Below are 17,816 nucleotides of genomic sequence, written 5' to 3' on the forward strand. Positions count from 1 at the left end.
TTTGTCCTGGATGTGCTTACTGTTGGCCAGAAGGAACTTTTTCTTTCCCATACAGCATTAAACAATTCAGTTACCTTTACTATAGGAAGGATAGGGATGGGAGGATTTGTCTATTCAGGTGGCAGGGACTGGGAACTTCTGGAAATTGGATACTTGTTGGGAAGACTATTTTTGGATATGGCAGTTCGTACTTTCCTTGAGAGCTAATTGTTGGTCTTTTAGTTTATAAATGGTAATAGGTGCTGTTGTCTCGTGTTTCTTTTTTTCCCTTAGATGCGTCAGGGAGACAGCATTTCCGAAGTGTGCACAACTGTGTTTATTTTGCTGTTCAAGTCTTGGATTATCAGTATGAGTGAGTTGAGTATTTTTTTTCCTCTGGTTGTGCCTGCAGATGTGTGTGAGATGAAGCAAGTGTGCTTCGATTCTAGAGCTTTACCACTTACAGGCACAGAGTTGTTAATTTTCCCTCAAAACATACAACTTGGCCTGGATTTGGATGCCTGTGAGTTTTCCTTGCACTGATCTGTCTACTGAACTTCAGTGTGATTATGCAAGAATGGGAAAGTCATGAGATGAGAGCAATAAAAAGTGGCCCGCAGATGTCAGTAGGATTTGATGCTGGGTGCCTGGGGCTTAGAACTCTTTGCTTGGTAGCATCATAAAAAATGAGCATAGGAATTTCTTTAGGTCTAATCATGTGTTGTTTACGTCTGTCTGTGGATTTTATCCATGTTGTCTTGGCAGAATTATTTCCCATTTAGAAAAGGGGACACTGAAGCTCTTGGCTGAAAACGAACGAATTGCATCTTTTTCTCCCACCTTGCATGAGAGGCTCAGGCAGGCTTATGAAAACAGCACAGCCAAGGTAAAAATTGGCAGACCTCAACTGACGTAGCTTCATACCTTTGTGTTGTTGCTCTTTTATTTGCGATGGCTTTGATGTTTAATCTCATTCCTTCTGCTTTGAGTATCTTGTCATGTCGTCTTTGGCAAGTGTCTAAAAGCTACTTTTTTTCTTGTCAGCGGGTGAGTGAATTGCTAGGTCCAATGTTTGTTATCTGTGAATCACTGCTGGCTGGCCTTACATTGTGCTCCAGGCTCTGACCTCAGCCAGCAACTTTGACAGCGTCAAGTTGTGCTTTTGAGATTCTCATCTAATAAACATGGATCCCAGAAGAATGATTGGTTAGATGCAATATCAGAATGTAGTTTGGAAGAAGTGGATTTGTTTCATAGCTACAGACTCCTTTTAGGCAAATGAAGCTTCAGAGGAGACAAAGCAGCCTGTGAAAACTGGTTTCCTGATCTAATCATCTGAGTTAGGGAACTAAAGCTGGATGGTAGGAATGCCTGCCTTAATGTATTTTGTGTCTTGTTTCATCTATCTCTTAAAAATGGAAATTGCCCTTGGCAAAGAAAGTGCAGTGTACCTTCTGAGACTAGGGCATGTCAATAGCTGAGCTTTTTAGTTAAAGCTGTAAATAAAGGTCTCTTGTTACTTGAAGACCTAGGCTTTTCAAATAGGAGAAAGAATAATAATACAGGAATTGCCAGCCACTATCCTGCATTCTCTGGAGCCCTATATTGAAAGTACACTTCGGCTGTTTGCAGACCATTCTTTCCACACTGTATCAATACTGGTTGCAATCATTCTGCAGAGATTTTTTAGAGATGAGGTGCTTCCACTCATAATGTTGAGTGATTATGCCTCTGTAGTGTAATGTAGGCTGTACAACTGTTGTTGTTTACTAGCAGTTAGCAGTTGGGAAACAGCTAGTGTCTGAACAACTCAACTAGTGATATTTGGTTTCCTCATCACGTCTTTTCCCTGCTTTTTCTAGGTCTCAGATTGTTGGATAAATTAGAGACTTATATTAGTCTAATCGCTGCCTTTGTATTTTTAACAGGTGTCTCTTCTGCTGCCATGCTCTGTACAATCTGTTTCTTTCCAGCCAGAAACCGACAATCGCTCTAACTTTCCCAGTGACAGAGCATTTCACATATTTAAGAAACAAAGGTAAGTTTGGGGTTTTTTTTCGTACTGTTACTGTATAGCTCACAGGGTATAATCTTTCCATGATTGTGAATAAAGGATATTAAGAATGTCTCGTGTATGCTACATGCTGTAGAAAAATCTTGAGATTTTTCACTCTAATTTAAAAAAAAAAAAAAGTCTTTGTCCATATTGACTGCAGGAGCTAAATGTTTAATGTCTTTAGAGAAGAACAGCCCAATACTTCAGGAGTTATTGAGACTTGTGGTAAATGCCAGTACAGTGTGTCACCCTACTGGATTGCTTCTGCATATAAATCTGGTATGCTTTTATTCTTCCTGCCACCTCCCTCCATGCTTGCAGCAACAGGGTGAGGGGAGAATGGCAAGTTGTCTTGGTCCTTTTTTCTCTCCTCATAGGTATTATTTCATGTGGCTTATTCTTTCCTGCCTCTCAGTCTTCAGTATGTCTGGTAATGGGTGTTTTGGTCATTCCGTCAGAGCTTGGGCATAACAAGCTTAAGCACTTGCTGTCAAAGACATGGAAAACGGAAACTCGCTGAAGTACTGCTAACATTAATGAGTTTTGCAAAGGTATCTGAATGCTTAGAGGCTTGAATTATTTAATCTGAGTTAGATTCTTGCTGGGGAACTTAGGAGCACTAGAATATTCAGTTGTTGTTACTTCAAATTTTGAAGAGTAAGAATTTATACCCTTAAATATCTTGATTCACAGGGATATCTTTTATGAACTGCTGCGTGAATGGGAGGATAACCATGAAAAAACTGGCTGGGACTTTGAAAGAGTTCTGGGCAGCAAGATCAGGTAGGAGTCTTATGCAACTTCAGCTAGCTCTTTAATGTAGCTGGTGTAGCATAATAGACTCAGCATCCTAATTTCCATGTTATTCCTAATGGTCTTCTGCACTAATCTGTGGGGAGCTGTGCTTCTTGGAATATACTGTCTGTGTAAACTTGCTTCTATATTTAAAAGTATCAACTGTTATCTTAAAGAAACAAGCCATAAGTGGCAAGGGCCTAATTTGATCAGTCTTGGTGTAGCTCTTTCCCTGGTCATAATCACAGAAAGAGCTACTCTCCCAACCTGCATGTTGTGGTCTGAACATTGTCATTGTATACACTTGTGTGTGCATTTCATGTTTCCAATGCCCCGCTCCTCTTAAGTGCGAAGTGTGTTATATGTTCAGAAGCTCTTGGCTCTTCTAATTATTTCAGGGAGTTCTAGTGTATTTGCTCTGAAAACAAGACAACTATGGCTCTTTCTATGGAAAGCAAACTGTTTTATTCATACATTGCTTTATCAAAATAGAATATATATAAAGAAACTATTAGGGTATTGAAAGCAGTTGCCTTGTGGGTTTCTGTGTTAGTCTTAGCCACCAGCCTACTCAAGTTGGTGACTTTCCACCACAGGAGCAAAACGAGTCTGAGATTTAAACTGAGAAATTTTCCTTCTCTTTTTTGGATCAGAACTACTGCTATTGCTGTTTTCTTACTTGCATATGTGTGAACTCTCAACTCACTGCACTGCACAGGGGAGAGTGTCTTACTTGCGTATGGGTGAACTCTCAACTCACTGATTTGCACAGGGGAGAGCGGGAGCTGAATGAGTTAATTTTGTTCCTGAATAACAGCATTATTGCAGGAAAGGAAGGGAGTCTTTTTATCTCTAGAGCTGTGTTTGCTCTGCAGGTGCTCAGGGAGAATTTTTGTTTCCATGGTCAGCAGATGGGGCTCAGTGCTTGGGAAACCTGGTTATAAAGATGTTGCTTTTTGCTGTGGCCTTTGGAGATCGCTTTCTTAAAAGCAGTTATTTTATGCTTTTGGTATAGTTTGAGGTTAAAACACTTTTTTGTACCACAGAGACGCAGTCAGCATTTTGTGATGTTTTCCTTCACAGGGCCATGATGGCTCACCTATCTGCAACCTGCAACCACAGCCATTTTGCCAGGCTCTTTCAGAAACAGCTTATCCAGGTAAATGACTTGTTTTTTTCATGAAGATATATATCAAAGCTGATCTGATCCTTCCTTGGCCTGAGAAAACAAACTGAGTCTTGCAAGTTTCTTGAGATTTTCCTATTGAAACTTTTTTGGGAGAGCCAAGTCTTCAGGATGTGAATTTTCTTCCTTTTCCAGAAACATAAATCGGTGATAAATTACTGATGAACTCTGTGTAAGTCAGGGATAAGGCACTCTGAGCACATCATGAGCTGTAAGAGTTCATTCTTCATGGTTATTTACTTTGACCTTCTAATTTTAGAAGAGTTATAATTTTTAGATATTTTAAGGATGTATTTTGACATATATCAAATGCAGAGGTTCCCAGCTATGTTCATTAGCAACATGAGTGTACTACTTTCAAAGAGTCTCTGGTTCTTCTGTGTAACACTGCAACAGCCTCTTTTTGATATAGTATTGCTGTGATAGTTTGCAGGGGGTTTTTTTGGCCAGTTTCAAGCATCATTTGACTTCACTGTAACTGAAGGAATGAAGAAAGAAAAGATGCTTCTGATTGGAGTATAGCTATTCATTGTGTTCTCTATAAAAGGCTGGCTTATCGGTGGGTTCCTTTTGGATAGCAGAACAGACAGAAGCCTCTCCCCTCTAGAGTATTAGCCCACACACATTGCCAGGAAGTTGTGAGCTGTTGGAACGTTGAAAATTCCTCTAGTGTCCGGTCTGAATTTGCATCAATGTCCTGTGGGATGTGTGTGTGTTCAGGGAGATTGTGGAAAAGAGGTGAGATAGACTTTGTTGCATCAACAGGATTTAATTAGTCCTAGGTACTGCGTTTCTCCTTTATATCTGTGCCGCCTTAATGAAGACTACAGGGTTTCACAAGGGTAACCAAAGATTTAAACTGATAACTAGGAATCTTCAACGAATCCAATGTGTCTGACCAGAAAGTGATTTGTGGAATCTTGTGTGAAATTATGATACTCATGCAGAGAAGAACCTAGACTGAGGGTTTGTGTTGAGACCTGATGATTTAAAGGTTGGGAAGTGTAACAAGATGTTCTTTTGGGAGGGGAGGGTGCTCAGTTTGGAATAAATGGACCTAGTAATTGTTCACTTGATATACATAGTTAAATGTTGCTTTTTAGTATCATCTCACTCATTAAAACTATCCTGGCTTAGATGTAGGAGTATGCGGTCATCTTTTGCCTTTACTCAGCATTGGTTAGGTTAACTCTGGAGTACCGTGTCCAGTTTTGGGCTCACCAGTACAAGAAAGATATAGACTTACTAGAGGGAGTCCAGCACAGGGCCACATAAATGATTAAGGGACTGGAGCGTTTTTCTTATGAGGAGAAGCTGAGAGAGCTGGGACTGTTCAGCCTGGAGGAGAGAAGGCTCCAGGTTATCTTAGCACTATGTACAAGTACCTGATGGGAGGGAATGAAGAAGACGGAGTCAGATTCTGTCAGTGAACACTAATGAGAAGGACATGAGGCAATGGACACAAATTGAGAAAAAGGAAATTTCATCTGAACACAAGAAGGCACTTCTTTACTGTGAGGTTGCCCAGAGGGGTTGTGAAGTTCCCGTCTGTGGAGACATTCAAAACCCAATTGGACATGGTCCTGGACAAGCTGCTGTAGCTGACCCTGATTGAGCAAGAGGGTTGGATTAGATGATCCAAGAGGTCCCTTCCAACCTAAACAATTCTGCAGTTCTGTGATTCTTTGAGTCTTGAGTAGTATCTATGTGTTTGGGGGAGGGGGGCATTAATTTTTTAACTTCATTTAACTCTGGAAACTCCAGGAAAATCTGGTCTGGGAATGCATAGTGAAGTATTCAGGCCCTTGGAGACTGGGCTAAAGGTCCTACTGAGTGGTTCAGGGAGACCATGTAAGTGATAGGTGTTCTCTCCACACATCCAGATGTAGTCTGCGAGATGTGCCTGGGTTAGATGTGTAGGATTGGAATTCCATCTCTCAAGATCTCTAGGCTGTTTATGGCCAAGGTGGGTAGCATGTTTTGGCATGAAGAGAAGAGATTTGTATGTGGGTCACCTGAAAAGGCCATGCTTGGATTACTCCTAAAACAAACTCTTGTGAGGAAGGGAGAATATGTGGGGTGAGAGATGAAGTGAAATGATGCCTTATTACAAATTTTCCACCTCACTACTCTTTCTGTCTCCCAAAGATGTGTAAAGGTCCTGTTGGTGGTGGCGCAAGCTGGGGAGACACCCCAGACCAGGATGTCCTTAATATGCTGGGTTCTGATAATCTGAGCCGTCTGAAGAGGCTGCAGGAAAGATTTGTCGTTCCTCAGAGTATCAGAGGACCTTGTCCACCCCCTTCGTTCCCAGGGTGCCAGCAGTTCTTCAGGGACTTCATCCTCAGCGCAGGAAGGTTAGCTGCCCATGGTTACTGTTTCCTTGGTGAAGTGTGGTGGGCAAGTGGGGAACACCAGCATGTTGCTCTTGCGGCGGGGAGTTGTCCGGAGAGCTTGGGGCGTGGTGTAACCTAGGCAGAGCATATCAGAAATGTTTTTAAGATTCATAACACCACACTTAATGTTCTTGGCTAGCACGCATGGTGAACATGTTAATAAGCAGGCTCTGTCTGGAGTATAGAATGTGTTTGTGTGTATGTGTGCTACATTAGGCTAGACCATATGGTAATAATTATCTTCCTATAAACGCATAATATCTTGTCACAGGCCATCAGCATTTCCCAGCGCCAAGGCGTGCAGTGCTGTGTAGCAAGGGCACTGGACTGGCCAAGCGTTTCTTGTGTGGTAGTGCATGAAGCTAAGGAGTTAGAGGATGAAGCCAGGTTCATGATTCTGTTCAACGAGTTTTTCATAATCCACAGCATGGAGGAGTTGTGATCTATGGAAATTTGAATCTTAAGTTCAGTTACTTTACAGCTTCCTGCTTCAACAGATCCATATTGTTATCCTTATGCTGCGACTTGCTAAATAGTATCTGTTCAAAAAAGTACAAAATAAAAGTGGAAAAGGGGGTCAGCCAGTGCTAGTCTTATCCCTTGCTTGCTTGTCTTCAGTCTATTACGTTGGATGTCTGCGGATGCTTGGTACAACTCATGAGACAAGCTTGAAATTTTGCAGTGTGCTAGTTGAGGTTTTACTGCTGTTTTCAGCCCAGTCTGACTCATCATCATCTTTTGCTGAAGTTACCAGTTCAATCAGCACCTGATGGATAGTCTGTGCCTGAAGATACTTGAACTGGATGGCCTTACTCTGGTGGAGTATGAGCACAATGATGGGGAAGCAGATATGGATGAACAGGTAAGCTTGTTTTTTGCAAACATATCTGGCACGAATTTCCCTGAACTCTTCCTGTGCCCAAAGAATTACTGGCTTGATGATAGTGAGTTGCCTTGGAGCTTCCACTCCTGTATTTGCAGGATAAGAGCTTTTTCATGCGGTTTTGTCATAACTCTGCAATTTGGTTATGGATGTCTGAGTGCCTTGCCATTTACTTGCACGCTTCAGGGTGCTTCATAGAACTGTGTCATAAGGGATGATGCACAATAGTTTGAAAAGTGAGAGCCTCTTTTTAGGTTGTTAGTGCCCTGTGTTAGATCAGTGAAGTAACTGAGTCCCATTGTTGCACTCAGTTGCAATAGCTCTTTGTTACTTTTCCATGTAGAAAGATTTTAGTTAGAAAGAATTTGTAGTCATGCCTGTTCATGCCTGTTCAGATGTTTCTTCACTCATCTATACCTATCAGAGGTTTCGTAGCTTATAGTCTTTTAGCAAAGTAGCAGCCAAAGGTTCATGAAAACTTGCAGAGTGGTAATGGTATAAAGGAGGCAACATGAGATCAGCTCTCCGGTGTCTCATTGACTCCGAAGCTGTTAATGTGAAGATGTGATTGAGCAGCTGCTTGTTTTAGAAATCTCTTGAATTAATTTCTTCTGACTATAAGTGAAGCAGTGGAGGCAGACACAATTTAAAATGCTTGATAAACATGTATTTTGGAAACTTAGCTTTATTAAAAGCAGTGATGAAGCTATGTGGTCCTTTTACATGAATGGAGTGTTTAGTAGCAATTTAGTGTAGGCAGTTGCTTTGCCAATTTAGGGTTGCATTGCACCAGCTTGCTTTTCTTCATTTCAGGATGAAAAGAAGCGTTTCACTGTGGTCCTGTTAAGCCTACGACTCCTTGCCAAGTTCCTGGGGTTTCTTGTTTTCTTGCCATATCGCACCGTGGAGCAACCAACTAGAGACTTGCAAGACTCTGCAGTAGCGTTAAGAAACCAAGTAAGAAATCAAACTCTTCTAAGAAATCTAATGTGGCCTTTTGCTTGACAGGGAGGTTTTCTAATCCAAGGAGGGGATTATGAATAGTTACGCCCTTTCAAAGCAAGCCAGTGGTTCATGGAATGATGTTATACTGTTCTGTGCCCCTACCTCATATTCTGAGGTTGGGAATAAAGGAAAGAAGAGTTTGTGTAAGCTAGAAAAGAGGGAGCAATTTACTGATGGTGATGTACTCAGTCTTCTGTTATTTCTGCTAATCTGGGGCTGTCATACCAGAACTCTGACCTAGCTAAGACGACTTGTATTTACAGTGTAAAATCCAGGTCCCAGGACTGTTTTTGTTAGTTTCGCACCCATCTCCTAGCAGTGTGTCATACTGAATGCAAGGAGGCAGGGGTTAGACCTTGACTCCACTTGAACATAGTCAGGCTTATAGCCTTATTTTTGAAAGTCCCAGTGGGACCTCTGGTTGCCACCATAGTGTGGTTTTTACCTCTGCTCCTGTGCAAAGGAATGTTTTCATTAGCCAGAAAGTCACCTCTTACTTCTACAGAAGATGAAATCCTAGAAAGAAAGGATGTGATATAGATAAAGTTTTTCCTTAAGTTTCAAAAGGTAACTTCAAGCTGCTGCTTTAACTTCTGTTGTCCATTAAGACCCTGCCTGTACTGGATGTATTGAAGCTTCTGAGACAGTCTATTCGGGATCAACGTTGTATCCTCACTATTCCTTGGATTGTGGAGTACCTTTCCCTTGTGGATCATATTGCTCCTTTCCTTGATTACTACAGGAAAGTATTTTGTCTCTTGCTGCACATATACAGGTAAGACCCTGGGAAAGGATATCTGTTAAGAACTTTTCTGTGAAGGTTTGCTTGCTCAGTTGAGGTGCCTGGTGTTTGAGAATGCATGCTGGCCCTAGTTTGAGTTTCTTATAAAAGTACATTTTTTTCCATGCAAATCATGAGCACATAAGGCTGCAAAGGGAACACATCCTAAACTCAGAGATAAATATTTGATTTAAATATGTGGTTTTTCATTAAGTAAACAAAATTCTTTAAATCCCTACTTACTCATTCTACATCTGCAGCTGTGAATTTTAAACCGTGAACTTGAACCTTAAACCTACAAGGTCTCCCATGCCTAAGTAATGCTCTAGGAAAATTTGAAGCGCATTCTAGAGAGTTATTTAACACTGGCTTTTCCAGTGTAAACTTAAAACAGCGTGTTATTTAGATGCGTACATACAAAAAAGTAGAGCTTGCTTTCCACTCTTTAGGCAGACAAGTAGGGAATGTGTACATGGTGACAAATAGTATAATTAATTAAAAAACATGAGCAGTTTAGGATTTTTTTTTTTTTGGTTAATGAAAATCAGGCTACTGAAATCTAACACTCTTGCTGCTTTTGCTACATGGCAGGTTAATGGTCCTTTCTGAAGACAAGGAGATGAGTTTCCTGAACAAGCTTTTGATCCTTGCAGTTCTGGGTTGGCTTTTTCAGGTAGAGTCTCCTGTGAGCATGCAACTCTTCCCTGAAGAAAAAGCAGGGCACAGAATTCAATAGAAAATAGTATTGAAATGAGTTAAACCACTGCAAAACAGTAGTTTGTTGTTTTGTTGGTTTTTTTTTTTTATACAGTAGTGTGGGGTTTAAAGAATCCTCTGTATTCTAATGGAGAATTATTTTCCTTTAGTGGAATTGTGTGAAGCAACATTTTTTTTTTCCCAATGGGAATTCTGATTCCTGCTGAAACACATTCTGTACTTATAAGTCTGCATCCTTGTAAGCCGATTGACACCTGATTCCTGTTAGAACTGGAAGCTCTTGTCACAAAGATGGAATGCTAGCTGGGAGCCTTGAATTACTGGGGAATTTTTTGTCTGATAAAGGGATGCTGTGTGATGAACTTTTAAAATCCTTTTATGCCTTCAGTTGGAAGCAAAGTAACTGGTTAGCAGGAACCTGTTGGAAAGGTGAAAGATGCTGTATGGGGAGGGTAACGAAGGTAGCTTATGTTATTGTGATCAGACTAAATCTTTAATTTTATGGAAAGGTTCTCCTTCGGGCAGAGACGATCCTTAGTGTTAGTTTTTTTTGTGGGTGGGAGGTTGGTGGGATTTTACTGTCCTCTTTCTCAGAAATGGTCTAAGTTACTGACTACTGTTTGGGTTGTAACTCCTAGGGTTTCTGTTTCAGGTTCCATCAGTCCCTGAAGAGTTGTTTTTTACCACTGATGTCAGGCAGGAGGGATTGATGATGGATACTGTGACATCTGCTCAGGCTTTGGTGAGTTAGTGCAGCAGCGTGTCCTCTGAATCTGTGGATAAGGGTGGACTTACAACGGCCTCAGGAGCTTAAGATTTTATCAGGAGCTTGGCTCCAGTGCAGCTGCACTGAGCATATGTAGGCCAATGGATGTGATGCCCCGGTTTGTCCAAGTGCCTCAATTGCATTGCATCCTGGATTGTAAACTGTGTGTGTACAGCTCTGGGGCTTTTGTCAGGTAGGAGCCATCTCGGCTGCTGCAATAGCTTGCAGAATAGGTGCAAAGTTATGCTGGAGGATCAGATGCTGTTTTCCTACTCACTGATTATTGCAGTATGAGGTGAGCTGATAGAACTGTAGCTCTTTGCAGAAATAAGTAATAGTAATGGTGAACTCAACAGAAATAGTAAGATGGGACTATAACAGCAAGGTTGCTGTCCTTGAAGTCACCTGTTTTCCAGGTGCATGATAAGGGCAATTGAACTGAAAATAGTATGAGCAAACAGAAAAGGAGGCGAGTTTATGGCATGTGTGATGTTTCAGATAACTCCCAGACATGCAAGAGAATACATAGTATTCCTTGAAAAATGAGCAGTATGTTTGCTAAGATATAGGTATATCTTGTTCTTAGTGGAAAGTTCTGTTTTGCACTATCTCTTCAGTGGCAGAGATAAGATGCAGAGATCAACTGATTTTTTTCTTTTTTTTTTTTTTTTCCCCCCAAATGAGTGCAGTATGCACTGCCTGTGTGGATGGGATCTGAAGTTGCTTTTCCTCCCATGCCTCTGGCTGTGCTGTGTGATACTGGGGTGACATTACTTCACAGTGTGGTGTTCCAGTGAGTCTGGGTGAAGACACCTGTGGAGGTGTAATGCATAGCAGATGTGTGTCGTTTATTCTCCTCCATGGATAGATTTCTCTTTTATGAGTAGCAGCTGTGGCAACAGTTCTGGTTCCCTTCTGTAACCATCAGGTTTCAGCTGGGCTTTGACTAGCAGCAGTTAGCTACGCTAACTAAATGTAGAGCAGCTCATTGTGTGTTACAGGGCTGGACTGAACACTTGGGGTGCAAATTTCATAATTTTACTGTGGAATTGGAATTCGGTTATTTTTGTTTTCATGGAAAGACAGTTCTGAAACCTGCCTGTGACCATGCATATGGTATTTCTGACTTGCTGAAGACTCTTTCTTTCCTGCTGTGTCCTTTCAGCATTTTCTTCCTTTTCTCACCAGGACTCTGTACCCTTGGTGGATCAGCAGTTGCTTTATACCTGCTGTCCCTATCTTGGTGAGTATTTTATTTATATTTGCTATATAAATAAAATATAGTAGTATATATTTATTTTTATTTATGTTTTTTATTTTTACTTGTATTTGTTCTTTGGTACTGTGAGTCCTCGGATCATCTTTCTTACGCCTCCTCACAACTTCAGATCTCAGTTATGTATGAGTCAACCTTGATAAAAAGCTGTACTGCAGAAGCTCATGCAGCTGTTGAATAGTATCTGGTGAAGCTGGGGGAAGGGAGGTTACACAGGATAGTTGATTTACAGAGCTTGAATACAGAGGGACAGGAGAACTCATCCTTCACAAACTAGAAGGAAGCATTATAAGGAGTAAGTGTACAACTCTTCCATCCTGGGTATAGGGAGAGGTGTTCATACTGTGAGGAATGCCTTGATCCTTGAGCATATTTCTGCTGCCAGGCAGAGGGGAAGAATCCTTTTGTGCCCTGGTGCTTTATCAGGCTGTTGTTTGAGATACCTTTTTCCTGGGATCTGACTGCCATTGGTGAAATCCCTCTCTGTAGACAATAGAGTCCCAAATGGTGGGATGGTGCTCTGCTTCTAGGGACTTAGCTGCTAGGAAAACTGTATGTTAAACCTGCATCATGAAAGCTTCTAGGGGTTGAACATGTCTTCAAGCTTTTCCCCTGGTATTTTCTCTGTTGGAATTTTGTGTAACTCTGCTTGCCTTGTTGACCTTGTAGACTTTATAGTTCCTACTTGCCATGCTAAAAAGGGATGCATAGAAATGACTGCTCCCTGATCCTTCTGGACGAGTCCTGTATGCCAGGGAGCTTTTTGGAAGCCTCCTCTTTTATCTTTGGAGCCTTGCCTGCTTTCCTATACCCTGCCAGTTAAATGGGTGGGATGCCCCTCTGCTCTTCTGAAACTTCAGCTTTCACAGAAGCTAAGGGAATCTGCTCTGGAAACAGGACTGACAATGCGAAAGTCTCTCTCTTGAGTTTTGATTTGTTCCTTTGCTTGTGGGGATGATGACTGCTTTTGCACATTTTTCTGTACAGGTGAGCTGCGGAAACTACTTGCCTCTTTTGTGGCTGGTAGTGGAGCAAAAAATGGTGGCTTTATAAGGAAAATCACTCCAACAGCTGCAGAGTCCTTGGCACCCAAGGCTTCTGTCACACAGCGGAAACTGCAGGTAATGAAATTAGGGAGTCACAAGTGGAAGCAGGGCAGGAGAAATTGCTTGTGTGAGGGTAGGGTACACAGTGGTATCCTAATGCCAGGGAAAGAAAAGAATGGGCCTAGGCAGGGGGGAACTTTGTGTTTAACAGTTGAGTATCCTTACTCCTCATTCTTCTGTTATAGTCTCGTGGCTGGGATACCATGTGGGTGTTGAAATCCAGATAACTTCAGTAAACATTCTTGCAATTGGAACAACTAGCCTGTTTCTCTGTCTGCCTCCTCTTTAACATAAAATGTTGGTATTTCTCATACTCTCTTTTGGTTAGATTGTAGCTACGTTTTCCACTGAAAGAACAAACTGTGTAGGAGCCTATAGGATTACCAGCCTGTAATTAAAAGAGAGGATCCTATCTTTCCAAAAACAAACCCTATGTGGTGACTCACTACTAGTAGGTGCTGTCAGAACTCTCCCGTTCTTCTCTTTACTGGGCATTTGCTTTTGTAGTTTCGTAAAACCTGATAATGAGCTTTGGGTTAAATGGTTAGAAGGAAATAGGGAACAAATATTGTGTTGAATGTGGGGTGTTGAATGCCACAGTAGCAGAAATTCTAGTGCCGGCAAATTGTGTGCCTTTTAGCACAATTACGGATGGTAGTTCTGTCTGTTCTTGTGTTGAGGAGAGGAGGATCTGGGTGGAATGCCCTCATCAATTGTAGCACTTTTCTCTTGAACAGGTAGAGTTGGAACAGGCCTTCTTCCACAACCAGCCTCCCTCCCTACGGAGAACAGTTGAATTTGTGGCAGAGAGGGTGGGATCCAACTGTGTTAAACACATCAAGTAAGTGCTGGTGATCTGTTCTGTGACTTAAGAAGTAACTTTGAACTAATGAGGCAAAGAGTTGATCCTTTAAAATTGTGTGTATAGGGGAAGGAAAACTTCCCTCGGAGTATGCTGTATACCAGGACACCAAGGCTGTATAAGGCTGTGACAGTGGGGTCCAGCAAGATCTGACTGCTATAATAGAGGGGAATTTGTGAATGGATGCAAAGAGGAGGGTTATATGACTGTGAGACACTTGGAATATGAACATAGTGCAGCATTTTGAGATTTTATGTCCCTTTCAGAATATTCTTGCTAATGATAGGAGAATCTCAGGTCAGAACAGACCTCTGGAGGTCATCTGATCCAAACTCCTGCTCAAAGCAGGGCCAGCTTTCAAGTTAGGTCAGGTTGCTTAGCACCTTTTCCAGCTGAGCTGTGAAAGTCTCTAAGGATGTGGATTCAGCAGCTTCTTAGTACCATGTTCCGGTGCTCAATTTTCCCAGGCTTTGTGAAAAATGCTTCCTTGTATCCTATCAAAATTTCCCTTGTTCCAGCTTGTACATGTTGCCTGTCAACCTTTAGCTGCATACTTCCTGGAAGAGTCTTGTTCTGTCTTCTCTATAACCCTTCCTTCTCCTGTCACCTTCTATTCTCCAGGCTAAGTGAAACCGGCTCCCCCAGTCTCCTTGTAGGTTGTGTGCTCCAGCATCCCAGCTATCTTAGTGATTATTTTTTTTTTCCTCCTGCAGTCACTCAAATTGTCAATGGCTTTCTTGTACTGGGGACCCAAAGCTGGACACAGTCCTCCAGATGCAGCCTCACAGGGGTGAGGGAAGCAGTAACTTCCCTTAACTTGCTGGCTGCGTTGTTGCTCATGTCAGCCCAGTATAAGGCTGGCCTTCTTTGGACACTGCTAACTCGTTTAGCTTGTCTACTGGGAACCCAGATCCTTTTCTGCAGAGCTGCTCCCTAGCCAGTAGACCCCCGCCTGTACAGGTGCGCAGTCACCGTCCCATTGTCAGCCCACTTCTCCGTCTTATCACAGTCCTTCTGAATGGCAGCCCTGCCCTCCGGCATATCACTGATGAGCTTGCTGTTTTCACTGTCCTGTTGTCCAGCTTGTTGAAGACATTAAACAGTATCAGCCCACAAGGAATGCTGGTTGTAGTGGGCTGCTGTGACACCTTTGAACTTCTGACCACTATCCATTGAGAGTATAAGGGTATTGCAGCCAGAAAAGATACCTGTAACCATATATGTTTCTATTAAAACCTAAAGGCTTTTGACTCTTGAGTTTTAGTACTATTTTGACACCTTCATTGCTGCTTTCTCCCTTACAAAAAGACCAAGGAGATGGTACAGTACTAAACACAGTGTGATTAATTCTTTTTTAGCAGACTGGTTTATTGCATTTGTGCCTGAGAGGGATGGGTGTCCTCTTCCTAAATGGCAGGAAACAGCCAGTTACAGTTAGTGTGCCACTGTTTGTTGTATTGATTTCAATCTGTCTGATTTTTCTTGTTTTTTTTTTACAGGGCAACACTGGTAGCAGAGTTGGTTCAAAGAGCTGAAGTCATGTTGCAGGATAAAGTGAAGGAGGAGGATGCTAATCATGACAAGCTGCTTGAAGAGGTGTGCGCTCATCTGTATGAGGAAGGGGCCCAGGCACTCATCAAAGGCAGAGAGTAAGGAGGAAAAGTTATTTAAACTTGTGCCTTCCCGTCTCTTCTTATTGTGGAATCTATAAACCTAATTTGGCTTGGCCTGTCATGCTCAGGTTCTGGTAATTATAAACCCTGACCTCTGCTCTTCTTAGGGTGACTGTCTGCTGCGCCTCCAGCCAGTTAATGCCATATTTGTAGGAAGGAATAAAGGTGTTGTGTGTCCCTCTGCATCCAGCTCCAAACAGACATCCACTGCAGCTATTGTATTTCCCTGCTTTGGAAAACTGAGTATTGCAGCTTGGTGGCTTGTAATTGCCTTTTCCTTGTCTGTTCTTTTGGTCTGACATTTCACTGCAGTCTTCCAACTGGTTTTGACTGTAAGAGAACGTGTGAAAGTTCCTACAGTAATGAACCTCTGAGTGTTGTCCAAGAACTTTGACTAATCCCGTGGCACATTTTCTTTCTTTTCTTGCAGATTTTGCAAAAAGAAAGGTCCTGAGGCGGTAAGGGTGTTATTGCCAGAAGAGACATCTGCAGCAGTATGTATTTTCACTAAAACTTACTAAAGGCCTTGACTTTAAGTCTGGACCATTACCATTTTTCCATTGCTGCTTCACTTATCCCTTAATAGCTTAGGACAATGGAATCTATTGATGCCCTCATGTGAGGACTAATAGCTACGGAAAGTCATCTCTGCCAGGCTGCCTTGGATATTCTGGCTAAAGTGATACTCTAGCCAATAGCTAACTGTTGAGACTAGAATGGTATATAAATTGCATTCATCCTGCAAGGATAATGCTTTTGTTTTAGCATTAACTTCCCCAGGAGTTGATGGGGTTTGTATGGGGTTCATGAGGTTTGGGAAATCAAAATGGGTTAGCAGCAGTTCCCACAGAGGTGGTGGTGCTCTGTTTAAATGTTGCATGCCAAAATTAAGCCTTTTCCCTCTAAACTTCCTTATGACTTGTCACTGACTATAGTGCTGTGGCTGGTAGTAAACCTCCTATCACTTGTTATCCTCCCTGTAAAGGTTTTAAGTAGCGCAGAAGACATTGCAGTGGAACTGGCTACTGAGAAAGCCTGTGGCTGGCTTTCTGCCAACATTGCAGGTGAGTCTTCTTACCCTGAACTGGGGCTTCATTCCTGTATATTGTCTTTTTCTGAGATCAAGGGATAGAATTTATTCCAGTGTTATAAGGTACTTGGTCCTACTCATTTTTCTTTTAGTGGGAAGCATGCAGTTGCTCTGTCCCTTCTTGTTTAGGAATAAGAGGAATGATTTCTAGCTCCAAGAACCTTCTTCAGGGATTTTTCAATCTTGGCCCATGTAAGTGATTTGTAGTTATGGAGGCTTCTAGGATGGTGAGAATGAATGCTATGGAAAGCTTCTGAAAATGTCATCTAGGCTCAAGTTGTCTCAGCAATTCAAACGTATGATACAGGCAGCTGCTCTCTCAAGCCACCTTATGGTCCACATGTACAGAGTGCTTCTGAAATCTTCTGTAAGGCAAACACCTCTTGGACTGGGTGTGTTTTCGGCAGGCTGGAGGCAACTGTAGTCCTTTTACTCTGTAGTGGTGCCCTGGCAAGTCTTCAGGATCTCTGAAAACCCTTTGTTTCAGGAAGTTGTGCCAAGAATCTGGGGAGGAATATCCAGCACCATTTGCAGCAGCAGGAGTTTAGTGTTTTGGATGCTGGTCAAAACTTATTTTGGTAGAAAACATACGGCTTTCGTGGGCACAGTGGTTGAACTGGTATGATCACGCTGATTCAGCTTTCTACTTTGGCATTGCTTCCTGGCTTAGCTACTGTGTTCATTAAACCCACTGAAATATTTTGATGAAAATGAGGTGAGTTGCCAGTGGTACCTGGTGGTAGGGGGTGGCTGCCTTTTAGAGCTGTGGGTTAACATGCTCTCTGCACCTGTGCCTCTGCCCATTAAATATAATGACAGCTCGGAGTGAGAAGGGCTTGAAAGTGTAAACTGTCCTTTCCGTATTTGCCATGGCCCTCGGAATGAGAGGCTGATTAGGGTAGTGTTTGGAAACAGTTCCCTGCCTCGCTGGAGAGAAAAGCTGAAGTAGACAGAATTTGTTCCCTGTTCTTTGTAGCACTCATCAAAAGAGAAGTGAAGGCAACCTTCAACAGAATGCTGAAAGTCCCAGGACTTCCCTTGCCTGGCGAGGATGCTCTGGAGTTGAGAAGGGACTGCCCTCCAGGCTGTGAGCACTGCGCTCCATTTCCCTCCCAAATTATCAATGAAATTAAGGTACATAGTGTTCACTTCTTGGCTTGCCCTAACCCCCTTTGTATTTTTCACCTTGGTTTGTTTGTTTGTTTGTTTGTTTGGGGGAAGGGGGCATTTTTTGTTGTTGCTGTT

The 17,816-nt window shown here is 42.2% G+C and overlaps 1 protein-coding gene across 8 annotated transcripts in view; it reads left to right on the forward strand.

Moving 5' to 3' along the window:
- Positions 1 to 17,816, forward strand: part of CDAN1 (codanin 1) — a 38,039-nt gene that overhangs the window by 9,123 nt on the left and 11,100 nt on the right. For 7 of the 8 annotated variants that reach the window (XM_082318337.1, XM_082318338.1, XM_082318336.1 and 4 more), the window contains exons 6-23: positions 274 to 352; positions 745 to 865; positions 1,908 to 2,017; positions 2,729 to 2,818; positions 3,914 to 3,989; positions 6,165 to 6,373; positions 7,160 to 7,274; positions 8,109 to 8,252; positions 8,909 to 9,075; positions 9,673 to 9,754; positions 10,451 to 10,540; positions 11,753 to 11,807; positions 12,828 to 12,961; positions 13,684 to 13,787; positions 15,308 to 15,457; positions 15,912 to 15,975; positions 16,467 to 16,545; positions 17,548 to 17,705. In XM_082318337.1, coding sequence (XP_082174463.1) covers positions 274 to 352; positions 745 to 865; positions 1,908 to 2,017; positions 2,729 to 2,818; positions 3,914 to 3,989; positions 6,165 to 6,373; positions 7,160 to 7,274; positions 8,109 to 8,252; positions 8,909 to 9,075; positions 9,673 to 9,754; positions 10,451 to 10,540; positions 11,753 to 11,807; positions 12,828 to 12,961; positions 13,684 to 13,787; positions 15,308 to 15,457; positions 15,912 to 15,975; positions 16,467 to 16,545; positions 17,548 to 17,705 — 2,027 coding nt within the window. Of the gene's footprint in view, positions 1 to 273; positions 353 to 744; positions 866 to 1,907; positions 2,018 to 2,728; positions 2,819 to 3,913; positions 3,990 to 6,164; positions 6,374 to 7,159; positions 7,275 to 8,108; positions 8,253 to 8,908; positions 9,076 to 9,672; positions 9,755 to 10,450; positions 10,541 to 11,752; positions 11,808 to 12,827; positions 12,962 to 13,683; positions 13,788 to 15,307; positions 15,458 to 15,911; positions 15,976 to 16,466; positions 16,546 to 16,663; positions 16,770 to 17,547; positions 17,706 to 17,816 lie in introns of those variants that run through there. The other variant, XM_082318343.1, reaches the window with a different exon arrangement.

The sequence above is a fragment of the Platalea leucorodia genome (genome assembly GCF_965183815.1).
Source record: "Platalea leucorodia genome assembly, chromosome: 7".
Classification (NCBI taxonomy): Eukaryota; Metazoa; Chordata; class Aves; order Pelecaniformes; family Threskiornithidae; genus Platalea; species Platalea leucorodia.